We start from the raw sequence: 25,671 nt of genomic DNA, 5'->3' as shown, positions 1-25,671 counted from the left end.
GTTTACTCCTTACTGTTGTGGAAAGGGCATGTGGAATAATTTGAAAGCTCCAGGTCTGTAAGAACAGTATCCTTTAAACATCAGTACATGGCTTTAGATTATCTTCCTGGGTCATGAAATGTTTGGATCTGGAAGATAAATTTAAGAACAGCCTGCATACATTGGGCCAGAAGCCACATATTTGTAGGTAGACCAGTGCTCCTTATGTAATCTTGAACTACAGCAAAACTCTGCCCTGAAGTTGAGAGAATAAGATCTCTTTTCAAAATTTTTCTTAAGAACTTTACTCCTAAAATCTGAACCTTCCATCTAGAAATTTCAGCTGAAGAAGAAAGACAAATACCCAGTAGTTCACGGAGCTATCACAAAAATCCACCTTGGTTTTTATCTTTCTCTTCTTTCTTAATATTTTCAATAGTTTTTTTTTCTTTTGTTTTGGTTTTTAAAGGATATTTAACTCAACCAAGGATAAAATGCTCTTTCATTTTAGTCAAATTAGGATAACAAAAAAATAGCAACATAAAGGTAATCCTAAACTACCTTTCAGTTTCCCTCATAGCTCTGGGAAGAGTGATAAAGATGAAACACACCAGGCACATACACACGAACGGGCACACACACATGTGTACACACACATTGTGTTGCAGGTTTTCTATGTTTCGTATTTAATGTTGATAAAACCATTCATGATAGAACGGAGTAACAATGATGTTAGTAGCTAGATAATTTAAAGGAAGGAAGCTCGAATGCTGTGTCATATTCTACTGCCTCTAAATTTGTGTCTCTAATTTTGAGCTTGGCAACTAGATAACCTAGCTTGTTACAACTATGTGTAAAATAGAGTAAGTAGAATAGAGGAACTCTCTGATGAATAAAGTATATACACTATGGTAGGTTTGTTACATGACATCACTTTTATCAGCACAAAATCTTTTTAACTTACTTTTAAATTCTCAGCTAAAAGCCAAAAAAGTGATGTCACCAGAGGCTGAATTATAGATAAGTAAGGTAATCATATAGTAAGTGATATTTATAATGATGACCTAAACCTTTTGAATCACAAAAGGTTGAATAATATTTGGTATATTTTATTTAGAATATATTACTTTTATTCTTTGCAATTGCATAATGTACACAATAAACATTTTTAAATATTCAGTTAAATAGAACTGTATTCTGAAAAATGTATTCAAAGAAAATTTGTTATAGTTTGAAAAATATCTGTTTCGATGCATACATTTTGCAATAAGATTTTAAAATATTACACTGACAGCATATGAAAATATTTCATAGATGTGAAATAAATTATTCTAGAGGGCAACCATTCTAGAGGGCAACCATGCATATACAACGTATTTTAATAAAAAGCTTAAGATGCAGTGTATACATTCATGTACTTGAATCCAGGTTCTTTGGCAGTTGGCCACATTTCAGACAAACATAAATATACACACATAGAGGATGTGTGCACATGTATATGTACATGTATGAATGTGTGTGTGCGTGTGTGTATTCTGAACATGAAAATCCATGTCTTTGCAAAAAAGAATGCAAGGCAGGAAACTTACAAAAAATAAACTACTAATTGAATTTTGTTTTGAAATTGAAGTATATATCCTTTTGCATACTGGTGTTCTTTCCTTTGTTTCAAGTTGCCTCACCTGTGGCAAGTTTGAAGCTATTTGAAATTAATACAAATCCTTCCAAATTGGGAACTATTTTAGACGCTTAATTTTATGTGAAAGTATTGGACCTTTTATTTAAAAGAGATAATCTTTGAGTGGGAAAAAAACTCATTGGGAAAATGACCAAATGTGTTTTTCTTCATATCCTTATATCATCTAAGAAAATCCTTTACTCATGGTAGGCACTCAATAAGAGGCTGACGATTAAACAAATGTACTTATTTATCTAAAGTGTATCTGTTGGTGTGAATTATACACTATTAACTATGAACTGCACTCAAGTTATAAATTATGAACTCTAATTTTGAATTACACTATTCTTAATCTGTCATGCTTAGGCTCTCTAATAAATATGAATATCTATATTAAAGCATTATTAAAATTATTATGCATGAACATTTTCTGGAACATATCATATCAGTAAAGTGGAAAACTACAATGGCCCTATAATAAAGCCACAGACAAACGTTTTACTTCTTCTTTTGCAGAATGGTTTCACGCCATTGTATATGGCAGCCCAGGAAAACCACCTGGAAGTTGTCAAGTTTCTTCTTGACAATGGTGCAAGCCAGAGCCTAGCCACAGAGGTAAGATATGTTGGCTCTTTCTGTGGGTGAGTTTACATGTTTACAGGGCATTTTGTAAGTCTGGACTTGTAACATGGAGAATCTGTCCCACTAGAGTTTTAGTTAGTCATATACAAATGTGAGGATTCTTCAATGTTTATGAAATACATTAGAAAGTCTGTTATCAATCTTTAAAGAATCTTCCATTGCATAGATACCCTTTTGGCTCTTAAATGCCTGGCTCTACCTTATAATTGAGCTATTTGTTTAATATCTACATATTTGTTTTAGAACATTTTTCTGTTTCTTATAATTTTGCCTCAAAAGCAACCAATTCTTTGAAATATGTTTGTAGTAAGATAAGTTTGAAATCTGTTTTTTCTAAATACAAGTTACTATAATTATAATCACTGAATTTATGTATTTCTTAAGTTAACTAGATTTAATGCACACTTTTCAGCAAAGCTATTATATGTTAGGTAAACATGGTAGTGAAGAAAATTTTGTATCCTTGAATCTCAGAGGAGTTATTTTAAAATAAAAACTTACTTAAATCATCGGGGCTGTTTTAAGTAATACAGTTTATTTTTTAAACTAAACTTAGTGGAAGATTGTGTTCCTTGTGAAGTATATCACTAGAAATCTATTGATAATATTAAAAGATCAACATTTAAATATTCTCTATTCTTAACAAAACAATGAAAACAGATGCAGGATTATTCCTGTCATAATACTGCTTCTCTTATATTCTGACATGTTTTCCAAATGGCAAAGAAAGATCGCAATAGAGGAATTGCATATAACCTCACCCTGCTTTGAGATCGTGCCTTTTGGGGAAACCACTAAATAAATGAAGAGGCAGTTCACACAAAAAGAAATACAAATGACCATAAATGTATGAAAATATCACATCCTCACTCATAGTCAAAGAAATATTAATTTATTAATCAGTTCAAAAATGAGATCCAAAAAAAAAAAAAATGAGATCCAGTCTTTCACCAAGGGGATGAGGAAAATAATTTGAAGAGTAGAAGAAATTGGAACTTTCCTACACTGTTGGTAAAGTTGATCATTGGTTGCAACCCTTTTTGCAGAACATTTAGCAGTAACTGTCTAAGTTAGAATTCATGTAACTTTTTACTTAACAATTCTGCTTCTAGGAATTTACATCATAGATGTATTAGAGGGGAATACAAAAACAGTATGTGAGAAGTTCATCAGCAGAATTAGTATGAACATTTTTTAAAAACTGGAACGAACCTAAATATGTACCAGTAGGAAACCTGTTTAATAATATTATAATACATAATAACACATAATAAAATGCTATTCAGCATTATCAAAAATGAGGCAAGCCTATACTTACCAATAGAAGAAAATGTCCATAGTATTCTCAGAGGTTTATTCTGAGCCGTGGGAGGCAGATTCACTTTTCACTTTATACCCTTCCATACTGTTGAAGATTTTTATCATGGGAATGTATTGTTTTTATAATGATATTCTTAAAGGTAGGTAAAAAAATAACTACTGGCTGCTAAGAAAAGACCATACATTTGGTAGGCACAGAACAATGCCTACTTGTGGGATAAGAGAAAAATCAATTCCCATTTTTGGATGGAAATACTAAATAATATAAATATCCTAATGAAAGTTATTTCATAGTACTTTCTTTGCCTATGAAGGACAGGTAGTATTCTTTTAGACTGTGATGAATAGATCACTAAGTATCTCTACTTTAGAAGCAAATGTAAGTTGAACTTACTGCTAAGTGTTTGGCATGATTCTGGTTTTTAAAACCTCTTCTGTATTAACAGTGTACTGGATATCCAATTTTTTCCAGATAGATAGATAGATAGATAGATAGATAGATAGATAGATAGATTCCTTTTTTTACTAGTTAAGATTCTGAATCATGAGGTAAATGTATTTGTTCATTGACCCCACAAGTAATTATTAGACACCCATTATGTGCCAGATACTTCACAAGGCAGAGAAGGTTTTCATGGAGCTTCTATCATGTTTCCTTTTGGCTTGTATTTTTCTTCTTTAAAAAAAAAATATGTATTTTTAGGAGAGCACAAAGCGGGGATGGGGGCAGAGGGAGAGGGAGAGAATCTCAAGCAGTCTCATCACAGAGCACAGTGCCTGATGGGAGGCTCCATCTCACAATCCTGAGATCATGCCTGAGCCAAAATCAAGAGTTGGCTGCTTAACCAACTTGAGCTACCCAGGTGCCCCATGTATTTTGTTGTTGTTGTTGTTGTTTAAGAATAACTGCACTGAGTGAACCAAACCATTTAAACTAGGTTTGGAACCAAAATCTGGAGTTGCTAATTTTAGCTATTGACACCTTAGAGCTGGCATCTTAGTGTCTTTAATTGGCTTATTGCAGGAAGCACATTCTTAAGGGTGCTGATGGTCTCTGCTGCAGTTTATTTTCTGATGCAAAGGAGTTTCCTTTATGTATAGGCCCTACAGGTTTAAAATGTCATATTAGAAAATACAGCCATTTAGTTTTGATTCAGAACCAGAAGCCGGCTATCCTTTTTACCCCTTAGATTTTGTCCAGGTTTTACAAGTGAGTTGCCACATTCACTTCTAATACACAATTTTCCTTCTACCATTCTATCCTTTAAGAAATGTCCTTTCCTTTTCTTTTGCAAAAGTAATAGATTACATCAATGAGAAAGTACGGTAAAAAGCAAAAAGAAGGAAAAGCCACTGGTAACTTTCCCTAGAGGTAACATTTTCTTTATTCATTAAGACCTTTTGGTATGTGTATACAACACACATATTTATCTTTATGAAAATGAGGTCATATATTTGCACAGTTATGGAAAGCATCTTTCTTATAACATTAAACTGCATTTCTAAACTTTATCCCCTTAAGTGTAAACCCATGATGTCTTTTTGGTCATGTCTTGGTTGTATTCAGCCTTTCTTACATCTTTCTTAAGGCTGCAGAGAAAGTCCTTCTAGCTATATTAATGATCATCCTTTTCCTCTTTGGGGTTTTCTTGGAAAAGTTGAAAGGGGGCAGATGGAAATTCAGCTGGATCTCGAAGCATGAAAAGTAGACAGAATTTATATATGTAGAGTGAGAAGGAGGACCTTTCAGGGTGGGGGACGTAGCATGAGCATAGAAGCCAGGGTAGAAGTAGTTTGCACACTGCAATTGGTAAGGACACAGCAGGAACGGATTTATATAAGAGCCTGGGCAATACTGTCCTGTAAGTGTTTGGGCCCAACATTTTGCACATCCTTCAATGTAAATACACTGATGTGCATGCACTCAAATAAGTGATAGGAGCCCTTGTCTGGTTGTCCAGCAAGGAAAAGAATGATGAAGGTGGTCTTTTAGGAAGAAGGATAAGACATTAGTAAGCAAGTAATTAGCTTTTCTCTTTCTCCTGTACCGACACCCTTCCACTGGAGTAGTCCTCTACGTGTGGCACCAGGGCTACCAGTATCAAATATCAGGACCCAAAGAAAATAAGTAACTTACTTGCCAGTTCTCTAATAAAAATAATTTATAAATGTTCTTCTGAGTACATGACAATAAAAGCATGGGAGAATTCAAATTTGAGCCAGTCGTAGGGTTTTTTCCTCTGTGCTGTTTATTCTACTGTCAGCAACACTGGATCCTCCACAAATTACCTAACCACAGTGAAATCCGTAGCTGTCTTCTCTTTGTGAAGTCCCAGGGCAGTACAATGGGACAACTCAAAACATACAGATCTGAGTGTGTATTTCAATTTGTTCTCGTCATAGTTCGCACAATCCCTGTGTCTTCCCCCTTCACTGGTCAGAGAAGCCAAAGACCTTTCTTAAAACAGCAGTCACCCTGTTCATTAGTTAACATGTGCAGATTGGCCACCAGGTGTGTGCGAGGCAACGAGGCAGAGTGAGGAAGCACACAGGCCTCTCCCCTAGTTTTAAAACATCAGGTGAAATTTTTATAGCTTACTTTATTAAGAGCCTTTGAAAAATTTGCCTAGATTTAACCTGAAATATTATTGTTTTCAGTACAGTTATTTTCTGGGTATTGAAATTATGGTAACTTTTTCTTCTCTATGCAGTACTTTTATGTAATTTCAGAATTTACCCAAGTAATCTATATCACATTTTAACAGAAAAAAAAACACATAAACTTACTACGAATTTTTTATTATTTTCTGCTTTGGTAAATATATAAATATAAATAGAAGTATTTATATACATATATGTGTGTGTGTGTGTGTGTGTGTGTGTGTGTGTGTGTGTCTTTTCGGATACCTGTGTACCTGAATATGCTAGCTTTAACAACCCTAAACAAGAATTGGTCACTTGGTCGCATGCTTATTTGTTAATTAAAAAGAACACGTCCACTCGGGCCAGTCTTGACTCATCTGTTTATTTGCAGGATGGCTTCACACCGTTGGCAGTAGCTTTGCAACAAGGTCACGATCAAGTAGTTTCCCTCCTGCTAGAAAATGACACTAAAGGGAAAGTGCGTCTTCCAGCTCTTCACATTGCTGCCCGGAAAGACGACACGAAGGCCGCGGCCCTGCTGCTGCAGAATGACAACAATGCGGACATAGAGTCAAAGGTGAGGCACGAAGGAGGTGGGCTGCTCATGCCACTCTCCTGTTAGGCGCCCACACCGTAAGAATGCCCGGCCTCCCTCCTGGCTACGCCAAACCCTCACTTCATGGGGAGGAATAAAAATGCGTGTCCAAGCCAGCCAACTGAAGGCACAGCCCCCTGAGCATTCCAAGCTAGGAGGTGACTGCAGATGCCCCCCAGTGCGGGCCAGCAGGGAGGCCACCCCCAAGGTCGATTGATAGGCACCTGCTAGTTTCCTCCCTTTCAACAGACATTTGGAATGTCTCTGACACTTCAGCTCACACACCAGGGTGGAAAATCACAAAGCGCTAACAACAGTGTGCACAAATACACCTTCGGTTGGTATCTAAGATGAGAGGCAATGCACTGAGTATCAACCAGTTGTGGAGAGCATGCCGGCAGCCAGAGTCCCAGCCGAACATTTTCATTGGCCTTGACGTGTGTTCCTTGAAAGTCTCTGTGAAGGAAATGTGGCATTTGGAAAGGCCATTGTGTAGCCCTTCATTCAGTCTAGCTTTCTTTCTGTGCCTATTGTACTCCTGTCCTAGCTTCCATCCTCATCACTTAGCTGCCATGAGCTTGCTGCCCTCCATGTCACCAAGAGCAAACTAACCGTTCATTTTTTCCTCCTCTTTGCTTCCAAATGTGTTAACCTAGATGGTGGTGAATAGAACAACAGAGGTATATATACATATATATAAACATGTGCATATAATCTATACCTGCATCATCATTCTCCCATTACCTAGTGCTGCTGTCTCATTTCTCTCCCTCCTTCTTTGCATCGCCTCTGTAGGCTAGATACCTGCTTTACTCCCTGCCCCCAAAAGTAGCATGTGCCAGAGAAGATAGTAGTTTGATTACCAGGGCTTTCTGCAGCTGAACCTGGTGTTGGACAGGAAGAATGAGGAATCCTTGAGAATGAAGGATATCGCCAATAGAGTTGTGTGAGATGAAGAGTTTGGGCGCTTTAGATGCTTATCAGCTCTACCTAAAGCTGCAGACAACCCTGTCATTCTACTCATCCAGGACTGATTCTTTGGAGTTCTGCATGACACTTACCCTCAGTGGTGTCAGCAAAATCAAAATTACCTCTGAATGGTACCAATATTCCCACCCCTCCCACAAGACTCAGTGAGATAGCTAGCATGGCTAAGAAGCTTGCTAATAATTTAGAAATGCATCTAGTTCCTATAAGGTTTCAATCTTTGGGGACTAAGTGAATCGCTGCATGTTTTAGCATTTTTCAAGGAAGTAAAATGACCGTGGTATGCCTAAGGTAGAAAACTGTGTTATGGAATAGGCATTTGCTAATAAAGAGACCAGCCTGTGCATTCTTTATAAAATGCAGTCACCCAGGATACAAGACCAATTATAGTTATCTCCCCCCAAATTGCTTGTATCATTAAAATTGGCATTTACTCTACATTGAATATATTAAACAAATTGAATTTTGACCAAGAGTTCCTAATGGACAATTCCATCATCGATAATGAAACAGTGGTACTAATCAAACTTTCTATAAGCTCTGGATTTTTTTTTGTCATCCCTATTTTGAGTTTTTGAAATGTTGGCTTCTGTATAGTTCTGCTACTGGATTACTAAAATTATTCAGTCTGCACCCTTGGTTCCTTCCTGGCTATTCCTCTGCCTGTGAGTGTGGCGTTTATTTGAAACCCTATGAACAATTGGCACTAATTGAAAGAAACCTAGTACAGAATGGAATGTGGACCTCAGCATATTTTGCTTCCTCACTTTTATTTGGGCAGGGTTATGGTATTAACGTGTCAGACGAGGGGCTGGCAGGAGTCAATTGAATGTCTGCTATGTTTTCTTTGCAGAGTGGCTTCACTCCGCTCCACATAGCTGCTCACTATGGAAATATCAATGTAGCCACGTTGCTGTTAAACCGAGCGGCTGCTGTGGACTTCACTGCGAGGGTAAGAGCAAGGCAGTATGATCTGCCCTGAAAGCATGTGAAACAATTCTCTCTCCTTGCCCAGCATGAGGAGGGGGTTGAGACAGCTGACCTCTGAGGGTCCTACCTACTAGTCAGTGAAAGCTGTGATTTTTCTAAGTCTCCTACTGCATTTTCTGGCTTTTATACAGGTGTACCTGTTTCCTAACAGGAAAAATAAGCCATAGTCATAGGGGGGTGGGGGCAGAGGGAACATATACAAGTGGATATGTAGAAGATGTGACTCAAGGAACCATGACTGGGAAGTACAAACCCTTCCCCAAGTAGAAATTTCTGAGACTGTTAGAAATAGGTCAAATGGCACTAATAGTGCTTCAGCTAGCAGAGTCTCGATCTCGGAGATGGGAATAGGGTGAAACATCTGGATGAGACCCAAACCTCACAACTGCCAAAATAGAGACCGTCTTCTACTTTCGTTGTCTACCCTCTATGTTCTTTCCTAACAAGTAACAAGATTATGGACCCTGGATAAGTTCTCTGTACCCTGTGGACCACTGGGTAGCAGCTCAGCCATCCAGAGTAGTACCACTCTGAGTGTAAACACCTGTCTGATGGTAGGCCTGATCATGAGAAACCTCATCAGAAGAAGAAATGAAATATGAAGCAGGATAGGGAGCAGCCCAAAAGTGTGGGCTCAGGATTCAGACTCCTTGTGTTCCAATTTTGGCTTTACATTTTCTTGGTGCCCATCTGTTTCCTCATTGATAAGATGAAACAGTGTGAATTATGAAATTAAATAATAAAGATAAAATAATATCACCACTCCCTCACTGGGTCACTGGGAATTAAGAGAGTGCGTGTAAAGCACTGAGCACAGGGCATGACACATCATCGGCAACAGTGGCATCAGCACTGGGATTTCGAATGGAGCAGGAGGAGACTGGAGAGAGACCACATCCTAGTACCAGCATTTGCCAGAGCAGTAGAAGTAATACCATCTTTGAAGCTACTCCTGCATGGCAGATGCCAGGCTAAGCATATTTATCTCATTTACTTGAATATCAAAAAAAGTGTTATTTACCCCTGTTTTAGAGAAGAGGAAACCAAAGCTTGGCAATAAGAAGTGGCTGGTCCAGGATCCCAGGCCCAGCAGATTAGGAAGGGCAGGATTTCTGCCCCAAAGCTCCAAGCTGCTCCAGTCCTAGTCTCCCTCACGTGACTTTAGGTGTTCTTTCTCCCTTTTCTCTTCTAACTCATTAGTTCTATAAAAATTAATAAGAACTCCTATTGTACTAATATAAAAGCTATTTCCTGCCCTCTTGTCATCGGTTGCAGAAATCCTGTATCGGTTTCAGTGACTCAGGAGTGCCCATCAGCTCATGTCACTGCAGAGCTGTGTTCTTACTGCGTGATGTGTGTCCAGGGGAGTCGGTGACATGACTGACCTGCAGCCCAATTTGACATTTTGAAGGATGAAGTTAAGCATCCGTCTTTCACAGGGGCATATCACTGCTAAAACTGAAGTTCTTGTCTCGACGATGCATTCTTCTGGTTTTATTTCTGTAATTCAGAGTATAATGAAAACCTCATTAAGTCACATCTTCTAATTAGGACATTTGGAAAATTTATGTCAGGGTGCCGTTTGAAGTTTGTCCTCCTGCCATTGTTCAGAAACTTCCTGATGCTGCTGAAAATAAGAAGATGGGGGCAATGTGTAAGAACTTTAAGAGGACAAATTACAGTATTTCCAGACTCCTTCAAGCAATTCCAAAGCATCCGTTTACATTAAGACAATGAATGTGCTAATTACAAACAAATGCTAATTCATCGATTAAAGATCAGTGGAGATTGCAGACCTGTGTTGTTACCATTGCCTGTGGTTTAAAATAATTGCACTGTGCTTTGGTTTAAAATATGCTAAAATTCAGCCTTTTCACTGATTTACAAAAGCATTTTCTCCAGTCATCCCTAATTAATGAAGCCTACCTACACTCTGAGCTGAAGACTGTGGTTTAAATTCGATTGTACTTCGTCGGAGGCCTGTGCGGTCACTTACACCCCGATACTCTAGGCTTCCCTCCGTGGTTGGTGATTGATGACTTGCTTTAGGACATCTGAGAAGAACTAGTCTTCATAGACAGCCTAAAGAAATCCATTTTAGCTTCCAAATCTCTAGCAATTCTATTACCCAGGAACCCAGCATATCTGCACTTTGGTGCTGGGGCCTCCCCCAGCCGGTTTCAGTGGGCTCTTTCTGTGTCACGGGTCCCCTGGGGGTGTGGCAGAAACAGCAGCTGAAAATAAGATGCCCCGGAACACAGATGGGAGCAGCTTTTACCTGGACAGAACAATAAAGGAAGGATCATTAAGCACTGCTTGCTAAGAACTAGCTGCAAATCATAATCATAAATCATATGTCTCAGGAACCGGGTCTGAATGAGCTGTTGATGACATGGTTAGAGGTAAATGAAAAAGCAACAGTGGCCCTTGTCTTTGGGGGCTGTGATTTCTGCTCACTGGCTGGGACAGAGTGAGGAGAAAGGCAGACAGAGCCTCGTAGTTCCCTGAGGGCTGAGGACATGACCTAGACAATGACTACCTGTTAGCAGGGAGAGCTGGGGGATAGGAACAAGGACAGCTCTTCTGGAATCCTTTCCCACACGCGGTAGATGTGCGTTTCCAAAGCAGATATGAGGCAGAATCAAACGTGGTGTGGCTAAAGGGAGTACACAGCAGAACAGATTGCTTTCTGTGCTTCTCTGCAGGGGTAGCTAACGTATGCATCACTAAAACAGATCCTCGCCAATGGCGAGCGTGTACCTCTGTCTTGGCAATTCTGAAACCGATTTATTGCATGCTTGCCTGTTTACTACACCTTTCCTTGATTTTTATTGTGAGGTCAGTTTTGATTTTCGTATTATAATTTTGTGGTGTATATGTAAGATACCCCATGTGACATCTTTAATATTTCCTTTTGGATTATCCATGAGCGAGACTCATGTGTCCTCTGCAGGGAATTAGTGGTGTGGCTGTTGCACGCTTCATTGCAGCCTTTGCATTCTTCATCCCGTGAATTGAGTCTGCTGACATGGCACCTACACCGTCAGAATTTATGCCTGACCCCTGCTCTCTTAGCAAATCATTCCTCTCTCTTGGGGGAGAGAATGTAACTAAGACACACCAGAGCTGCTACTGATTATCATTCCTGTAAGGAACATTTTGCACTGGAGTAACTGAAGGCCAAATTATTGTGTGGATGCCTGCAAAGTTCCTTTATTGACTGAGATAGATTAATACTTTGCTGGCTAAGAGTTTTCTCATCAAATATAATGGACCACCCAACTTAATCTTCTCTCGTGTCATTGGCTTTTCTCCTGTAAATAATTATTCAACTCCCCATTTGGAGAAGATAATTGAATAAAACATCCTTATATTTTAAGGCCCTACTATTTAGTACTTTTTGGTTTTGATCTCTGATCTCTGAATTAGGGATTTCTGTGTTTGAGTGTTGTACTGCATTTGTTTCCAAAAGGATTTCAGGTGGCTTGCAGATTAAATGTATACAAATTAAGATATCTAAGGATGAAACAGAAAAAGCAAATGTTACCAAGCAGCTGGAATGAACCAGTGAATACAACTAGACAGCAAATTTAGGCCTTACAGGCTTTGATATATGTAGTGGAAGGGGAAGCATGGATTATATAGCTTTCATTTTCTTGTCAAAGGAAATCTTATAGTTCTCTATAGAGACAATTTTTGTATATGTGAAGTAACTCTAATATGATTTTTATTGTGTGAATTCTTCTATTAAGAACAGTGAGTTTGGGCAGCCTGGGTGGCTCAGGGGTTTATCACCGCCTTCAGCCCAGGATGTGATCCTGGAAACCCAGGATTGAGACCCATGTCAGGCTCCCTGCATGGAGCCTGCTTCTTCCTCTGTCTCTCTATGTGTCTCTCATGAATAAATAAGTAAGATCTTTTAAAAAAAGGCATTAAAAAAAAGAACAGTGAGTTTTATGGTTGACAATACCTTTAATGACTATATTTCAAAAGGCTCAATTCCAACTGCCCCATCCTGCCTCTTGACACTAAATCTGGCTGTGAAGGCACCTGGCCCAGAGAGGCTGAGGGATTGTGGCCCAGGTACTTAGCTTAATGAGATTCTTTTTTTTTTTTTTTTTTGCTTAATGAGATTCTAATTGTGTGTGATAGAACTTGGCATGCGTGTCTCAGATCACTGGTTAACTTGTCCATTGGACTGCCTTTCTTAAGGTTATCAGATGTTTTGAACAAGATTTTAGCAGGTGCAGGGCCATATTTGAACTCACTTAAGTCATATGAATGGTTACTTTTTTTTTTAAGATTCTTATTTATTTATTTGAGAGAGAAAGAGAGAATGATCAATGGGGATGCACAAGGGAAGGGAGAAGCTGACTCCCTGCTTAGCAGGAAGCCCGAATTGGGGCTCAATCCAAGGACCTGGAGATCATGGCCTGAGCCAAAAGGCAGATGCTTAACTGACTGAGCCACCCAGGTGCTCCAAGGTCACTTTATTTTAAATAGGTGAACCGCTAAACCTGATGGTGAAAAAAACAAACATGTCAGAGTTAGAATCTGCCCACATAAGAGGTCAACATGACTCAGAATGTGCATGAACAAAGCAATGCTCATGGATAAACATTATCTGGAGATTTCCTTTCTCAATTAAATTAAGCCTCACAAACATTAAAGAGCTTCTATTATGGGCTAATCTGGAGATTCAGACTTGAGTAAACTACTGCCCTTATTCTAGTAATTTGTTTAGGCCCCAAAATGCTAAACCGTACAACACAGTCTCCTCTTAATTCCCCAAAGCATGACTAATTCTAGGCTATAATACCAAATGTGACTTTCCTAAAAACATAGAGACTGATGTAAGAGGTTCAAATCAGAGAAGCAAAGCCGAGAGACTGGTTCTGGACAACACTGCCCCTAAAGTCCATAGACTATGACCCATTCCCCAGGGTAAGTCTGGGTACCACCCTCCTGAACACACCCAGAAACAGAGTCTATCTTCCTTCCTACCAGTGGAAACCCCTTTTATTATGTCTCTCCAGCCAGATTCTAAGACCTTAACTTAGTCTCTGGGCCCAATGAGGGGGATAACCGTGTTTTCTCTATACCTAGGCCATCTTAATCAGTAGCCACCATCTAGTTGGAAGTAACTTTAATTTAGATTAAATTAAATTCAACATTCTGTTTCTCATTCTCAATAACCATGTTTCGGGTGCTCAAGAGCTACCTATAGCTAGTGGCTACGTCTTAACACTAAATACATAACATTTCCATCAGCACAGAAAGTTCTTTAGAAGAAAGTTGAGACACCATTAGTCTCAGGTCTTTCTTCCCATCAACATAATAATTATCTCTAAATGTAACTCCCTCCTCCAAGGAAAATGATCCCTTAAATAGTTTTGCAGAGCAATTTTACTCCTGATGGACTTGCCCTTTCTTGCTCCAAAGGAGTATTTTGCCTTTCTTATTATGTAACTAGAAACCACCACCACCACCACCACCACCAAAAATAAAACTGAAATGTTTTTGCAAAAGAGAAATAAAAATTACTAGAAGCATTTAAGTAGCCTTTTCTCCCCAACGCATGCTCTGTGCAGTTCAGAAGCATTAGAAATGAGATAAATCTCCAGAGAGGTCTCCAATTGTCAGAGATTTTACTGCATAGTTACTTGACTTCTGAAAACCTGTTTTTTAATCCATATGAAGGGTTTTTGCATGCTGTTCCTCACACATGCTTTCCCTGACCCCTAACGTAAGCTGCTACCCCTGTCACATCACCAGGTGTGCTCATCACACTCCAACTTGATCTCCAACAGTAGACATTGCAGGTTCTTTCGTGTATATGGTGTTGCGTGTCTGGCACACTCTGCTCGTTAGCTAAGCCCCTTGAGTGCTAAGATGCCTCATTTGCCCTCACTGCTGAGCTCCTCACCTGGAACATATTCTTCTCACCTGGCGAACATCCTCATCCCCAGTATTCACCAGGTTTTGAACCCTGTGATGATCACTCTCACAGGCAGTTCATCTTCCCCGTCTTCCACTGAAGACTCAGCAACATATTTGCCATGTAGATTTTTTTAGGAGAGGTAGGCATTTGATTTCAGAGAACCATTCCTCTGTTGTTGTACTATAAGAAGGTAGGATGGTTTTTTTCCTCCCTCTCTCTCTTTTTTTTCCCTGCCTGACAGCCCTTTATCTGCCTTTGAGGAAACGGTGCTTTGGCATCCAGCTACGTTCCATTCAGCCAGAGGGCAACAATTGGAAAACATGTGGGACCCTTCTTGTTGCAGAATAGGGGCTCAGTGGATGTCCATTTTCTTCCTTCTGTAGGTGAAATTTATAGTAATAATGATTTTTAAATTAGTTATGATTTATTGAGTATTTACTAAGTTTCAGCTTCTTGCTAAGCACTCAGCATGTCCTATCTCAGGAATCCTATGCAGGCCAAAGAAGGATGTGTAATGAAATGCAACTCCCACATCCTTGTACTTGCAAGATTTTCAATTCCTCAAAGTCAGACCCGTGTATTAGTACCCATTTTGGAAATAGGCCCACATTTAGCACTGCGAAGGGTTTAGTATCTATTTATTGAATTCAAGAGTAAATGAACAAATAACTTGAGGCATCCATGTCTTACCACTCCTGGGCAGCCAGCCTCTATTTAAACCCACTCTCCTAAGCCATAGTCCTCTCCCTGGTCTCAGAATTTCAAACAGAGCCTCACCTGGTGGTACGAAACTGCTTCCCGAGCTGACATCAGTGCCCTAAGGATGATGGAAATCCATAGGATTCTAATAGTGGGATTTTAAGCCAGTGCACCAAATCCACAGACTGAATGTCACATGCTGAGGGGCAGGTTTATTTGAGCAGCCGGAAGACTCGTTATTCAGTGGGGTAAATAGCCTTGGAAGACAAGCCTAGAACGAAAAGCCAGTCACCCAAGGCTGCCACCAAAGCGTTGTTCAATTAAGTGTATTTTAAACAGAGCCTCAGGTACTGGACTATGAAGTCTCAATCCAGGCCACTATCAGATGGTACAAGAAAAGACTTGAGCTCCTCCTACATAGAGAAGGGTGAGCATCGTGCCAGGAAGAGTGTGGCTCTTGCAATGGTTTTTTAAGGTACAGCCCTTCTGGGGACTCTACTTTGGTTTGAGTGGAAGTACCAATGAAAATATATTTTTTAATATATTTTTCCTGCATTATACAATTTGTTTTTAAAATACTAAGAAATAAAGAAAAGAAAAACCATCCATAAAAGTCCTATTAATTTTTTTCACATTAAATATCTTTCTTTACAAAGACCAAACACACGCACACAAACACATTCAATTTCTACTGATAACATATTTTCAAAGATAGAGTAAATTAGATTTATTTCCCAGTACAGGCTCAGCAGCATTAAAGACCAAGACTTTTTTTAAAGTGGGTTTGCATAAACCACCTTTGGAATGAAAATGGAGATGTGGGAGCATTAGCAAAGGAATGTGAGTTGTGGGAAAGTAGCCATGCAGCTCCTACATCAACCAGAATACTGTTGCCATGGTAACATCAGGACAAACAAAAGCGGTAAGCCAAGGGCAGAGTGGTGAGAGATACACCTTTTATAGAGAATTGCTCTTAGCATGCTATACAATCTCCTTCCTGCCTTTTTCATTTCACTTCCTGAATGCCACATCAAAGGAGAGTCTCCTATATAATATTTTTAAAAAAATTTTAAGACTTTATTTTTAAGTAATCTCTACACACAGCATGGGGCTTGAACTTGCAACCCCAAGATTGAGAGTTGCATGCTCTTCCGACTGAGCCAGCCAGGCGCCCCTCCTATAGGACTTCTTAAAGGAACATTTTTATCTGAAATCATCAGTACGCTGGAACTTACTAACATCTCACTGTGCAATATAGGACCTGTGTTGTTTTTTTCTGGAGAGGTGACATTTCTAAGTTGTAGCAGCATAGAAGAGGAGTCTTCAGGTTTGTGCCAGACCCCTGGCTCTCATTCTGCGGCATCATCAGTTATTGATATGGTCCAGGGCGAGTGTCCTCATCACTGGGCCTATGGTTTTTCTAAGAGCCAGATGAGAGAGAGAGTCAATCAAGCCTTTCCCCTCTGCCTGACCACCTTGTCTGACAGTGACAGAGGCCACCTTCACCTTCCCTTCCCCTTTCACTATGGGTAAGAGACAGTGTCTCAATAAACAGCATCTCAGTCACACTGCCAGAGCCCCACACTGGCACCGTGGCTTACTTTGTGTGCTCTTGGGCAAGTCAGTTATGCCTCAGCCTTATCATCCATAAAATGGGTCCAGTAATAGTACCTAACGCGTAATGTCTTCACGACTGATGAGATAGTCCACATAAGTTGCTCAGTACAGCGCATGACCCACAACACATGGGCACGGGCCCCAGCCAGGCTTGTGACAGAGGTTGTTACTGCTGCTTTCATCCGGGAGGAGGCCCGTCACGTTAGACACATTTGCCGGTAAAGCATGACCTATGTCAGTCAAGCTAGTGGCATCGTGGCAGCTCTCGAGAGGACTTCTAGAGATGGTCAGAACTGTTGCTTCCCAGAATGTGGGATTTCCACGGTTTGCAGTGCTACTGGTCAGCATGAGAAGGTTGGCCTTTGAGAAACAATTACTATGACATTGTTTGAGACCATAAGGATTCTACCTAAGTCACAGAAATTGGAAGGTACATGCTTCTCTTTGTTTCGCTTTTCCTCATTGGACATGTGCCCTGCTTCCTGCAGTGCTGCTCTGGAATTGTCGCACTGAGAACAGTTTTAAATGACCCAAATCAATCCTATTTTGAAATTCCGGGAAATAAAGTTCTATTAAGGTGAAAGCTGGCAGAGCTCACTTTATTCATCTGCACTTTGAAAGAGAATTATTCATCAGCTGTAGCATTTCCATTTCCTCTAGTGAGTGCAAGTAGCGGCAAAGGGCCACTCTGCCCCCTGCTGAGCTTCGGAGCAGCGTCTGTCCGCACTGTCCGCACTGTCCTCCGGGGGTGCACACCTTGGTCTGCTCCTGAGGACTGCAGGTTTTCTCATGACAGAACCTTTCCCTTTTTCCTCTGGCGGCTTAAAGGACGTGCAGGAAAGGTGCCCGGGCACCTAGCAGGAAGAGATTAGGACTGGGCAGAACCAGAAGTTTGCAAAGGGTGAACTTGAGAAACATGAACGGTCATTTCCTGGCTCTCCCCCTAGTCAGTACGGGAGGTTCAAGAAGACAAGTTCAGGTAGGAGATTGGCATGCGCTCGCATAGCTGGGAAAGAAATTGAAGAGTAAGTTGTGCTGGAAACACAGGGATTAGAATCAAGTCCAAGAAACAGAGGCTGAAGCCCACTTGCCAATGTGAAATGAGACCAGAAACAGACAAATATTGTCGACTAGACTCACCAGGCTGTGCATTAGCTCTCCAGAACTCATTTATCAACTGGTTGCAAGTTTGTGCCCTTAAACAACATCTCCCCAACCCCCAACCTGCCAGCCAGCACTGGTAAGCACCTTTCCGATCTCTGTGTCTACCAGTCATTGCATGTCTTTAGATGGAGAAGTAGGATGGTGGCAGTGGTGGTGAAGAGGTACTATGACATGCATAATGAAGGGGAAATGAGGATACTTGGCTGTGAGCTGTGGTGGGCTCTGGTCATACAGGGAAAAGAACTGTGCTCAAGAAGAAGCTTGTCCAACCCCTGGTATATGCTCCTCTCCTCAGAGGTGACTTCTCTGGAGTCCTATTACATCCGCAGTTTCTTATTAGCAGAAGGAGGATCCTCATTCTTCAGAGGAGATTTGGAAATCTGCAGGGGCAATTTTGGTTGTCATCATGGCTGGCATGTAATGAGACAGGACCAGGATGACTAGCCCTCCCTCTATGTGTGGGACAGACCCAGGCAAATCACTGTATCCCACTCAAGATGCCAGCAATGGCCTCTGAGACATGCTGGATCAAAGATCTCTTCACAGCTAAGGTGGGATATCCCAGGATGGAGAGGAAGGGCCCTGAAGTTCATGCTCAGTAAGAGCATTGAGTTTCCCCCAGGGATGTACCCCTGTGGGTGAGTGGGCCAGGAGACCCTCAGGTTCTCTTCAGCTCTTATTATTGTGACTTTCAAATGTAAAGTGAACAAAACTTACACAAAGTTCAAACTAACTTAGGTAACAGCTTTCATTTATTCCCAGATATGAGGTTCTACGATAAGTTTCATCTACATTATTTCATTTACTCCTCTCGGGAATCCTGTGAGGTGTGGGTAGGATTTCCATTTTACACTAGGATGGGAGAAGTTGTATCACTTGTGCAAAACCACACAGCTTTAAGGTGGGGGAGATTGGGCTAAGAAACAGTCAACTAAATAAAGTAAAATTATACAAAAAAGTAAACTACACTCAGACTGAGTAGTTCATAATCTTCTAACAGTGGAGGCAGCGTGTCCTGGGCTTCATGCTGAAGCTGAATGCAGGATCATCACAGGAAAACCAGAGCTAACAGCAGCCTCCTTGCACCAGCTGACAGTTCCTTATGCCTGTGCCAGAGTTGCAAAGTGAATTAAATACCTTTTTGAAGAGGATTTTAAAATATTTTTAAAAAACAAATTGCTAGGAAATTCCATTATACATTTAAGAACAGTTAAGCTGAAAGATTAGCAAACCTGAAAACTAATAAATGATCAAGTTCTTTCTAAAATATAATGCATTCACATTGCCCCCACATTTTATTTATCTCTATCACTTCTGCATTTTTGGATCCTTAAAGATCATGTTTTGAAAGGAACTCTTATATTTAGAAACCTAATGGCTTTATGACAAAAAGATATAACATCCATTTTCTGGTAAGAAGAAATACAAGGCAGGCTTATCTCTACAAGGAGCAAGTTCCTCTGAGTTTGAAAATGAAAAGCCACTTTTTCATAACCTCCAAGTTAGAGCCTCGAAGCCAGTTTCCCCAGCTGGCCAACAGCACCCCCATTCCCTTAATTCGGATTCAGTACCTTTGGGGAGGGACTTTGCAATCTGTATTTTTAACAAGATCCTCGGGTGATTCTTCTGATCAGACACAATTAGAAAATACTCTCAGGCCATACTATGAAAATCTTTATATGAATTTCTGAGGTTGAGCCATAGAGGTCTTTAAAAAAAAAGATTTATTTATTATTTATTAAAGAGAGAGAAAGTGAGGAGGGGCAGAGGAGAGGGAGAGGGAGACACTCAAGCAGACTCTGCACTCAGCATGGAGACCAATGCAGGGCTCATTCTCATGACCTAAGCTGAAATCAAGAGTCAGACACTTAACCAACAGTGCCACCTGGGAGCCCCATGTCACAGAAATCTTAACAACTCATTGGCTTTTAGGGTCACCTGGGTGGCTCAGTGGTTGAGCGTCTGCCTTCAGCTCAGGTCATGATGTGGGATCAAGTCCTGCATCAGGCTCCCTGCAGGGATACTGCTTCTCCCTCTGCCTATGTCTCTGCCTCTCTGTGTGTCTCGAATAAATAAATAAATAAATAAATAAATAAATAAATAAATAAATAAATAAATAAATAAATAAATACTTTTTAAAAACCTCATTGACTTGTAACAATTATTTTTATAACTCATTAATGAATTTATATCCTTGATTTATATCATATGTGCAGTTTACAAAATAGTTTTATGTACAGTGCATCATTTGAGACCACAAGAATGGACATTTTTACAGATGAGCGAACTGAGATCCCAAGAAGTCATTTATCCCAGATCCTGCTGAGAGTAAAGTAGAATAACAGGAATCTAGATCCAGACCTTCTATGCCATTTTATTATGCCTCATGCATGACCATCAGCCAGCCACCTGCTGTGCCCAGATGGCAGCTGAGTGTGTGTGGTATTGAACTCTGAGTAGCTGAGGTCTACATGGTCCCTGGTGCCATCTCCTTAGGACAAGTGCACTGGACACAGATAAAGCCATTTCCACCAGACTACTTTTTCTTCCAAATAATTTTTCTTTAAAACTTCAAAGACCTAAAAAAAAAAAAAAAACAAAAATAAAATAAAACTTCAAAGACCTCATTTTCTTTTCTTAACATGTTTGAAACTTCAGCAATGATCTATTTTATCCAAGCAAGGATCTGATTTGTTCAAAGACCAAATGATGACAGGATACTTGAGAAACTAGCAATTTCAAATTAACTGCCATCTCAGAAGCCTATAAGCATGCTTAACTTTTTGGATGGGAAAGAAAATTATTTAATGCAGAAATTAATTTCATTCCAGATTTATGAGAAATGATAGAGGAGTGTGGAAAAATATATCATCATAAAGCCCCTTAATATTTTTGTTTTTAAGATTTTGGATGATGGAACATTAGATAAAGGTGTGGACTTTTTTAAATTAAAGTGATAGCATTCATTAGAAACATAATAGGAAATCTAGTATCATTAGATTAATTCATTTTAAAGAACTAGAAAACTTCAAAAAAACTTTCCTCAATGTATAGAAAGCAGTTGATTACTTTGTAATTGAATTTTTGAAGCCCTGTTCAGTTCAATTACTGTATGTCTGTCTACTCAGATATTTCAAGCTAGGAGAGGCTTTCTTACTATAATACAGAGTAGGCTACTTTTGAATGAGCACTAGTAGTAACACCTTTTTGAGTTCTTCTCATTTAAAATGACAGAACTGGACTAGCTACTCTCTTAGACTCTGCATATTTTTATTCGCTTTGAGATATGCTGTTTCCTTTTGGTTGAAAGCTGTATGCCAGTAGCATTTTCAGGATGCAGACTATGCTATATGGATTCAGAGCTAGAGCTGATGTTTGCCCAAGTTAAGAAGAGACTATCTGGAAAGGGCCAGCACAGCTTTTAGAATCAGACAATTGAGGTTAATCCTCAATTTCTAGCCATGTGACTCTTCTAGCTTCACCTTGCTCACCTGTGAATTTGAGCTAACAGCATCTATATTATGGATTGTTATGGTGATTAAATGAGATGGATCTCATAGAACCAACAAAAACAAGAGCCTAATAATTCATAGCTTTTTTTTGTTCATTTTAATTATATTCTGCAAAACAAAGAGTTGCTTGATCTAAATCAAGAAGTGTCAATTTTTTTAACAGAATTATTTTTTCTTACAAATTCTTATAGGATGAAAAGGCATTCAGTGGTCAAAAATTGCTCATCATATATGGAATAATGGAAACCCTGAAATGGATCCTGAAAGATATATTTTAAAAGCAGATATGGGGGGCACCTGGGTGGCTTAGTCACCAGAGTGACCAACTCTCAATTTCCACTCAGCTCATGGTCTCAGGGTGGTGGTATTAAGCCCTGAGTCAGGCTCTGTGCTCAGTGGGGAGTCTGCTAGAGATTCTCTCCCTCTGCCCCCCTCCTCCCTCTCACACTCTAAAAATAAATGGATAAATCTTTTTTTTAAAGTATACCTTGAACACCCATTAGGGTGACTATGATCAAAAAAAAAAAAAAAGAGAGAGAGACAAAGAACAAGTATTGGTGAGGATTTAGAAAAACTGGAACACTTGTGCTCTGTTTGTGGGATGAATGTTAAAGTGTTATAGCCACCAAGGAAGAGAGTTTGGAGGTTACTCAAAGTATTAAGTATGGAGTTACCATCTGATCCAGCTACTGATCCAGCTACAATTCTACTTTTCACTCCTGGGTACATATAGTAAAGAATTGAAAGTAGGGTCTTGAAGATACATTGATATACCCACTGTTGTCTACGGCCATACCACCCTGAACGCGCCCGATCTCGTCTGATATACCCACTGTCATAGTGGCATTATTCTCAATAGCCACATGGTGGAAGCAACCCAAGTGTCCAGTAAAAGACGAATGAATAATCAAAATGCTAAAGGAAAGGATATAGGGAACCAGTGAGAGACCTGGCAGAGACTTATCTAAATTGTTGATGAGAGATCTGATGTAAATCCAAGTGAAAAGTAACAGTATTAACAATAAATAACCTCATTTTATCCTTAAAATAAATAAATGCTTGAGGTTTTTAGAGCAGAACAGATCCAAATAGTCAGAGCCTGGTTTCACAGCAGACACCAAACTCCCAAGCATCTGCTGCTACTCTCCGGGTGCTCCACACCACCGGTGTCTACTCCAGTGGGGTCTAGTTAGTCTCTGCGGGAAGGGAGTGAGGTGGGAATGCCAGGGACATCCGTATTTTCAGTGTCAGGCTCTGCAGGGACCTAATCTCCTTATCCAGGAAGCATAGGGAGAGAAAAGTTGTTGTAGAATAAGCCAGGAGTTAGTAAAACTGGAGAAGAGGAAAAGACTTTGCTCAAAAAGACCTATTTCATTTCATTAAAGCTCCATGAAGAAAATGGACTTTTACTAACAATGGTAGTCATCTTAATAAGGGTTGCTCTAGTATGAAGAAAGTTTGAGCTTATTTTATATTTTTATTATTAATCATAGACCATCTAAGTTTGATTTTTTTTTTTAGAAAAATCCTACCATGTGTCAGACTGTGAAAGCTGGAGAATTATCTTATATTCCATTGTTTGAAATTTTCCTGATATATCCTTGAAATCTCAAATCTTTATCACAGAAAGCATTATTTGTTTGCATATATTTATGGATTTCTTTAAGATATTAAAAAATCAGGCATCCTCAAGAAAAGAGATGAGGGATTGGTACATAATTCAACAGAGATGAACCTTGAAAACATTATGCTAAATGAAAAAAGACGGACACAAAAGGCCATATATCATATGGTTCTGTGTCTATGAACTATCTAGAATGGGCAAATGTATAGAGACAGAAAGTAGACTAGTGATTGCCAGGGGCTGAGGGATGGACAGAAGAATGGGAAGTAACTGCTTAATGGGATGGGGTTTCTTTGGGGGATGAAGAGCTGCTCTAAATAGATACTGATGATGGTTGCACAATTTTGTGAATATACTAAAAACCACTGAATCGTACACTTTAGAATGGCCAATTTTATCATATGTAAATTATATCTCAATAAGCCTGTTATAAAAATAAACAATCAGAGAAGACTCGCAATGGAAAACAATAAAAATCGGCAGAAAAAGAACACGTTCTTACACTCTCGAGGAAATGAAAGTGAACAGGAATTCAATTCCATGTTTTTTCTACGTTGTATCAAAATCTATATAACTGTAAAATATTTCTTACCAGACATTTATTGTTTGGAGATTGGCAGATATGACTTTGTGGTAGAAGAAAAAACTTGTTCCTCTACCTCTAGGTTTAATTCCTGGGTGTTGCAAATTTAAAAAAGATGAATAAGCAGGAAAAAGGCTTATGATGCATACAAAGACATTCATAGAAAAGAAGTGAAGGCCCAAGGAGGCAGTTAGTTAGAGCCGAGGGGCTTATATAGCCTTTTTAACAAAGGGTAATGTATTTGCGGAGGGTGTGAAGTCAAATGCTGGGAATTTGGGTGTCTAGAGGTGGTAAGTTTGGGAAAGGTAAATGTATGGGTAGGGAAACTAATGGAAGGTAAGGGTTGGTCAGTTCTGCGGATCCCAGTTGTGCTTTCTCCACCAATGAGAGATTAAGAGGTGTCTTATTCTTGGCTTGAGAGAGGGAAATACCTTCCCAAAGGGAAATCTGTGCTTTGCTCTCAGACAGAAAGCTCCAAACAGAGTGAATGCCTACGTGGCATATTGTGGGGTGGCATATTCTGACCTCCTTCAGTCCTCCTCTCAGAGGCTATAAGACTTTTCAAAAGATAAATATCTATGAGGTGGACAAGGATGCCAGTAGTCCTTGCTTAAATATCTTCACAGTGCCCACTCTGAATTTATTTTACTAACCATTTTTCTTCTTATATTAGGGATAGTGAAAAAGGGACTAGAAAGAAAACACATACAGATTTTGAAAAGTGTGTATTTTAAATGCAAGTCATTAACACATCGAAAACTTCATTTTCAGATATCTTGTTTTGCCACTTTGACAAACTTTTAAAACCATAGTAGAATAAGTATAAGAACTACCAGAAGATACCCATTTCCCTTTCAATTTAACATTTAATTAGTTTAGAATTTGTATTCAATTGGGACCATATCAAGGAACTAAAGTGAAATCGTGATATTGTTTAATTTTTCACTACCTGAAAGATTTGCTTGCTATCACATCTACTCTTCTACTAGTGATAACCTCCTAGATGTTTTTAAAAAAAGACAGAGGAAGAGGAGGGTACAGGGGATCAGAAGTCAACTGCCCTTTATATATTTAAATGGAATGAAAAGTCTTCTATTTATCCCAAGTAAGGTAGGAAGTGGCCCTGATTTCACTTTAGGAATTTACAGAACAAATCTGGCTTTGGTGACAGTTTCAAAGGGAATTGGCCCAGCTTTTTCAGAAACAGCTGAGAAGAAAGAAATAAGCCAGCAATTCCACCATTTCCCAAGACAGGTAGTTGTTTCTTCCACGTCCCTGGAAGTCAATTAAAAAAATAAAAAAAGTATGGCTTTCCATGTTTATATTACATTTTGTCATGTGTATCATGTTCTACAAGCCACCAGTCTGCCCCTTCTTCTTTTTCTCTCCACCACAACTTACCCCAGACTCCATCTGAGGTATTCATGGGCTGAGCTGTGCTGAGTAGATACTTCTGGAACATTGTTTCCATCCTAAGAACTACCCCCTTTGTACCTTCTTAGAGTTAACACATTACTTCGGGTCTTTTCTAACCAAACTCTCTTATAATAACGTCTTTGTGAGATGTGGTCACATCATCCATTTTTAAATGTCCACATGAGAAATAATAAAAAGAATAGTAATAGCTAATACTGTATAATGTTTACTATATGCCAGGAAACATTCTTAAGACTACCCTTATTGACTCATTTAATCCT

General features: G+C 39.4%; 1 protein-coding gene across 10 annotated transcripts in view; it reads left to right on the top strand.

The window, feature by feature from the left end:
• ANK3 (ankyrin 3) overlaps nt 1-25,671 on the top strand; it is a 663,391-nt gene that overhangs the window by 448,748 nt on the left and 188,972 nt on the right. For 7 of the 10 annotated variants that reach the window (XM_038533998.1, XM_038533996.1, XM_038533995.1 and 4 more), the window contains exons 5-7: nt 2,174-2,272; nt 6,654-6,839; nt 8,698-8,796. In XM_038533998.1, coding sequence (XP_038389926.1) covers nt 2,174-2,272; nt 6,654-6,839; nt 8,698-8,796 — 384 coding nt within the window. Of the gene's footprint in view, nt 1-2,173; nt 2,273-6,653; nt 6,840-7,513; nt 7,538-8,697; nt 8,797-25,671 lie in introns of all 10 variants that reach the window. The other 3 variants (XM_038533992.1, XM_038533997.1, XM_038533999.1) reach the window with 1 other exon arrangement.

The sequence above is a fragment of the Canis lupus genome, chromosome 4 (assembly GCF_011100685.1).
Source record: "Canis lupus familiaris isolate Mischka breed German Shepherd chromosome 4, alternate assembly UU_Cfam_GSD_1.0, whole genome shotgun sequence".
NCBI lineage: Eukaryota > Metazoa > Chordata > Mammalia > Carnivora > Canidae > Canis > Canis lupus.
Note: the sequence above shows the minus strand (reverse complement) of the source record. Positions and strands in the feature narration are given on the sequence as shown.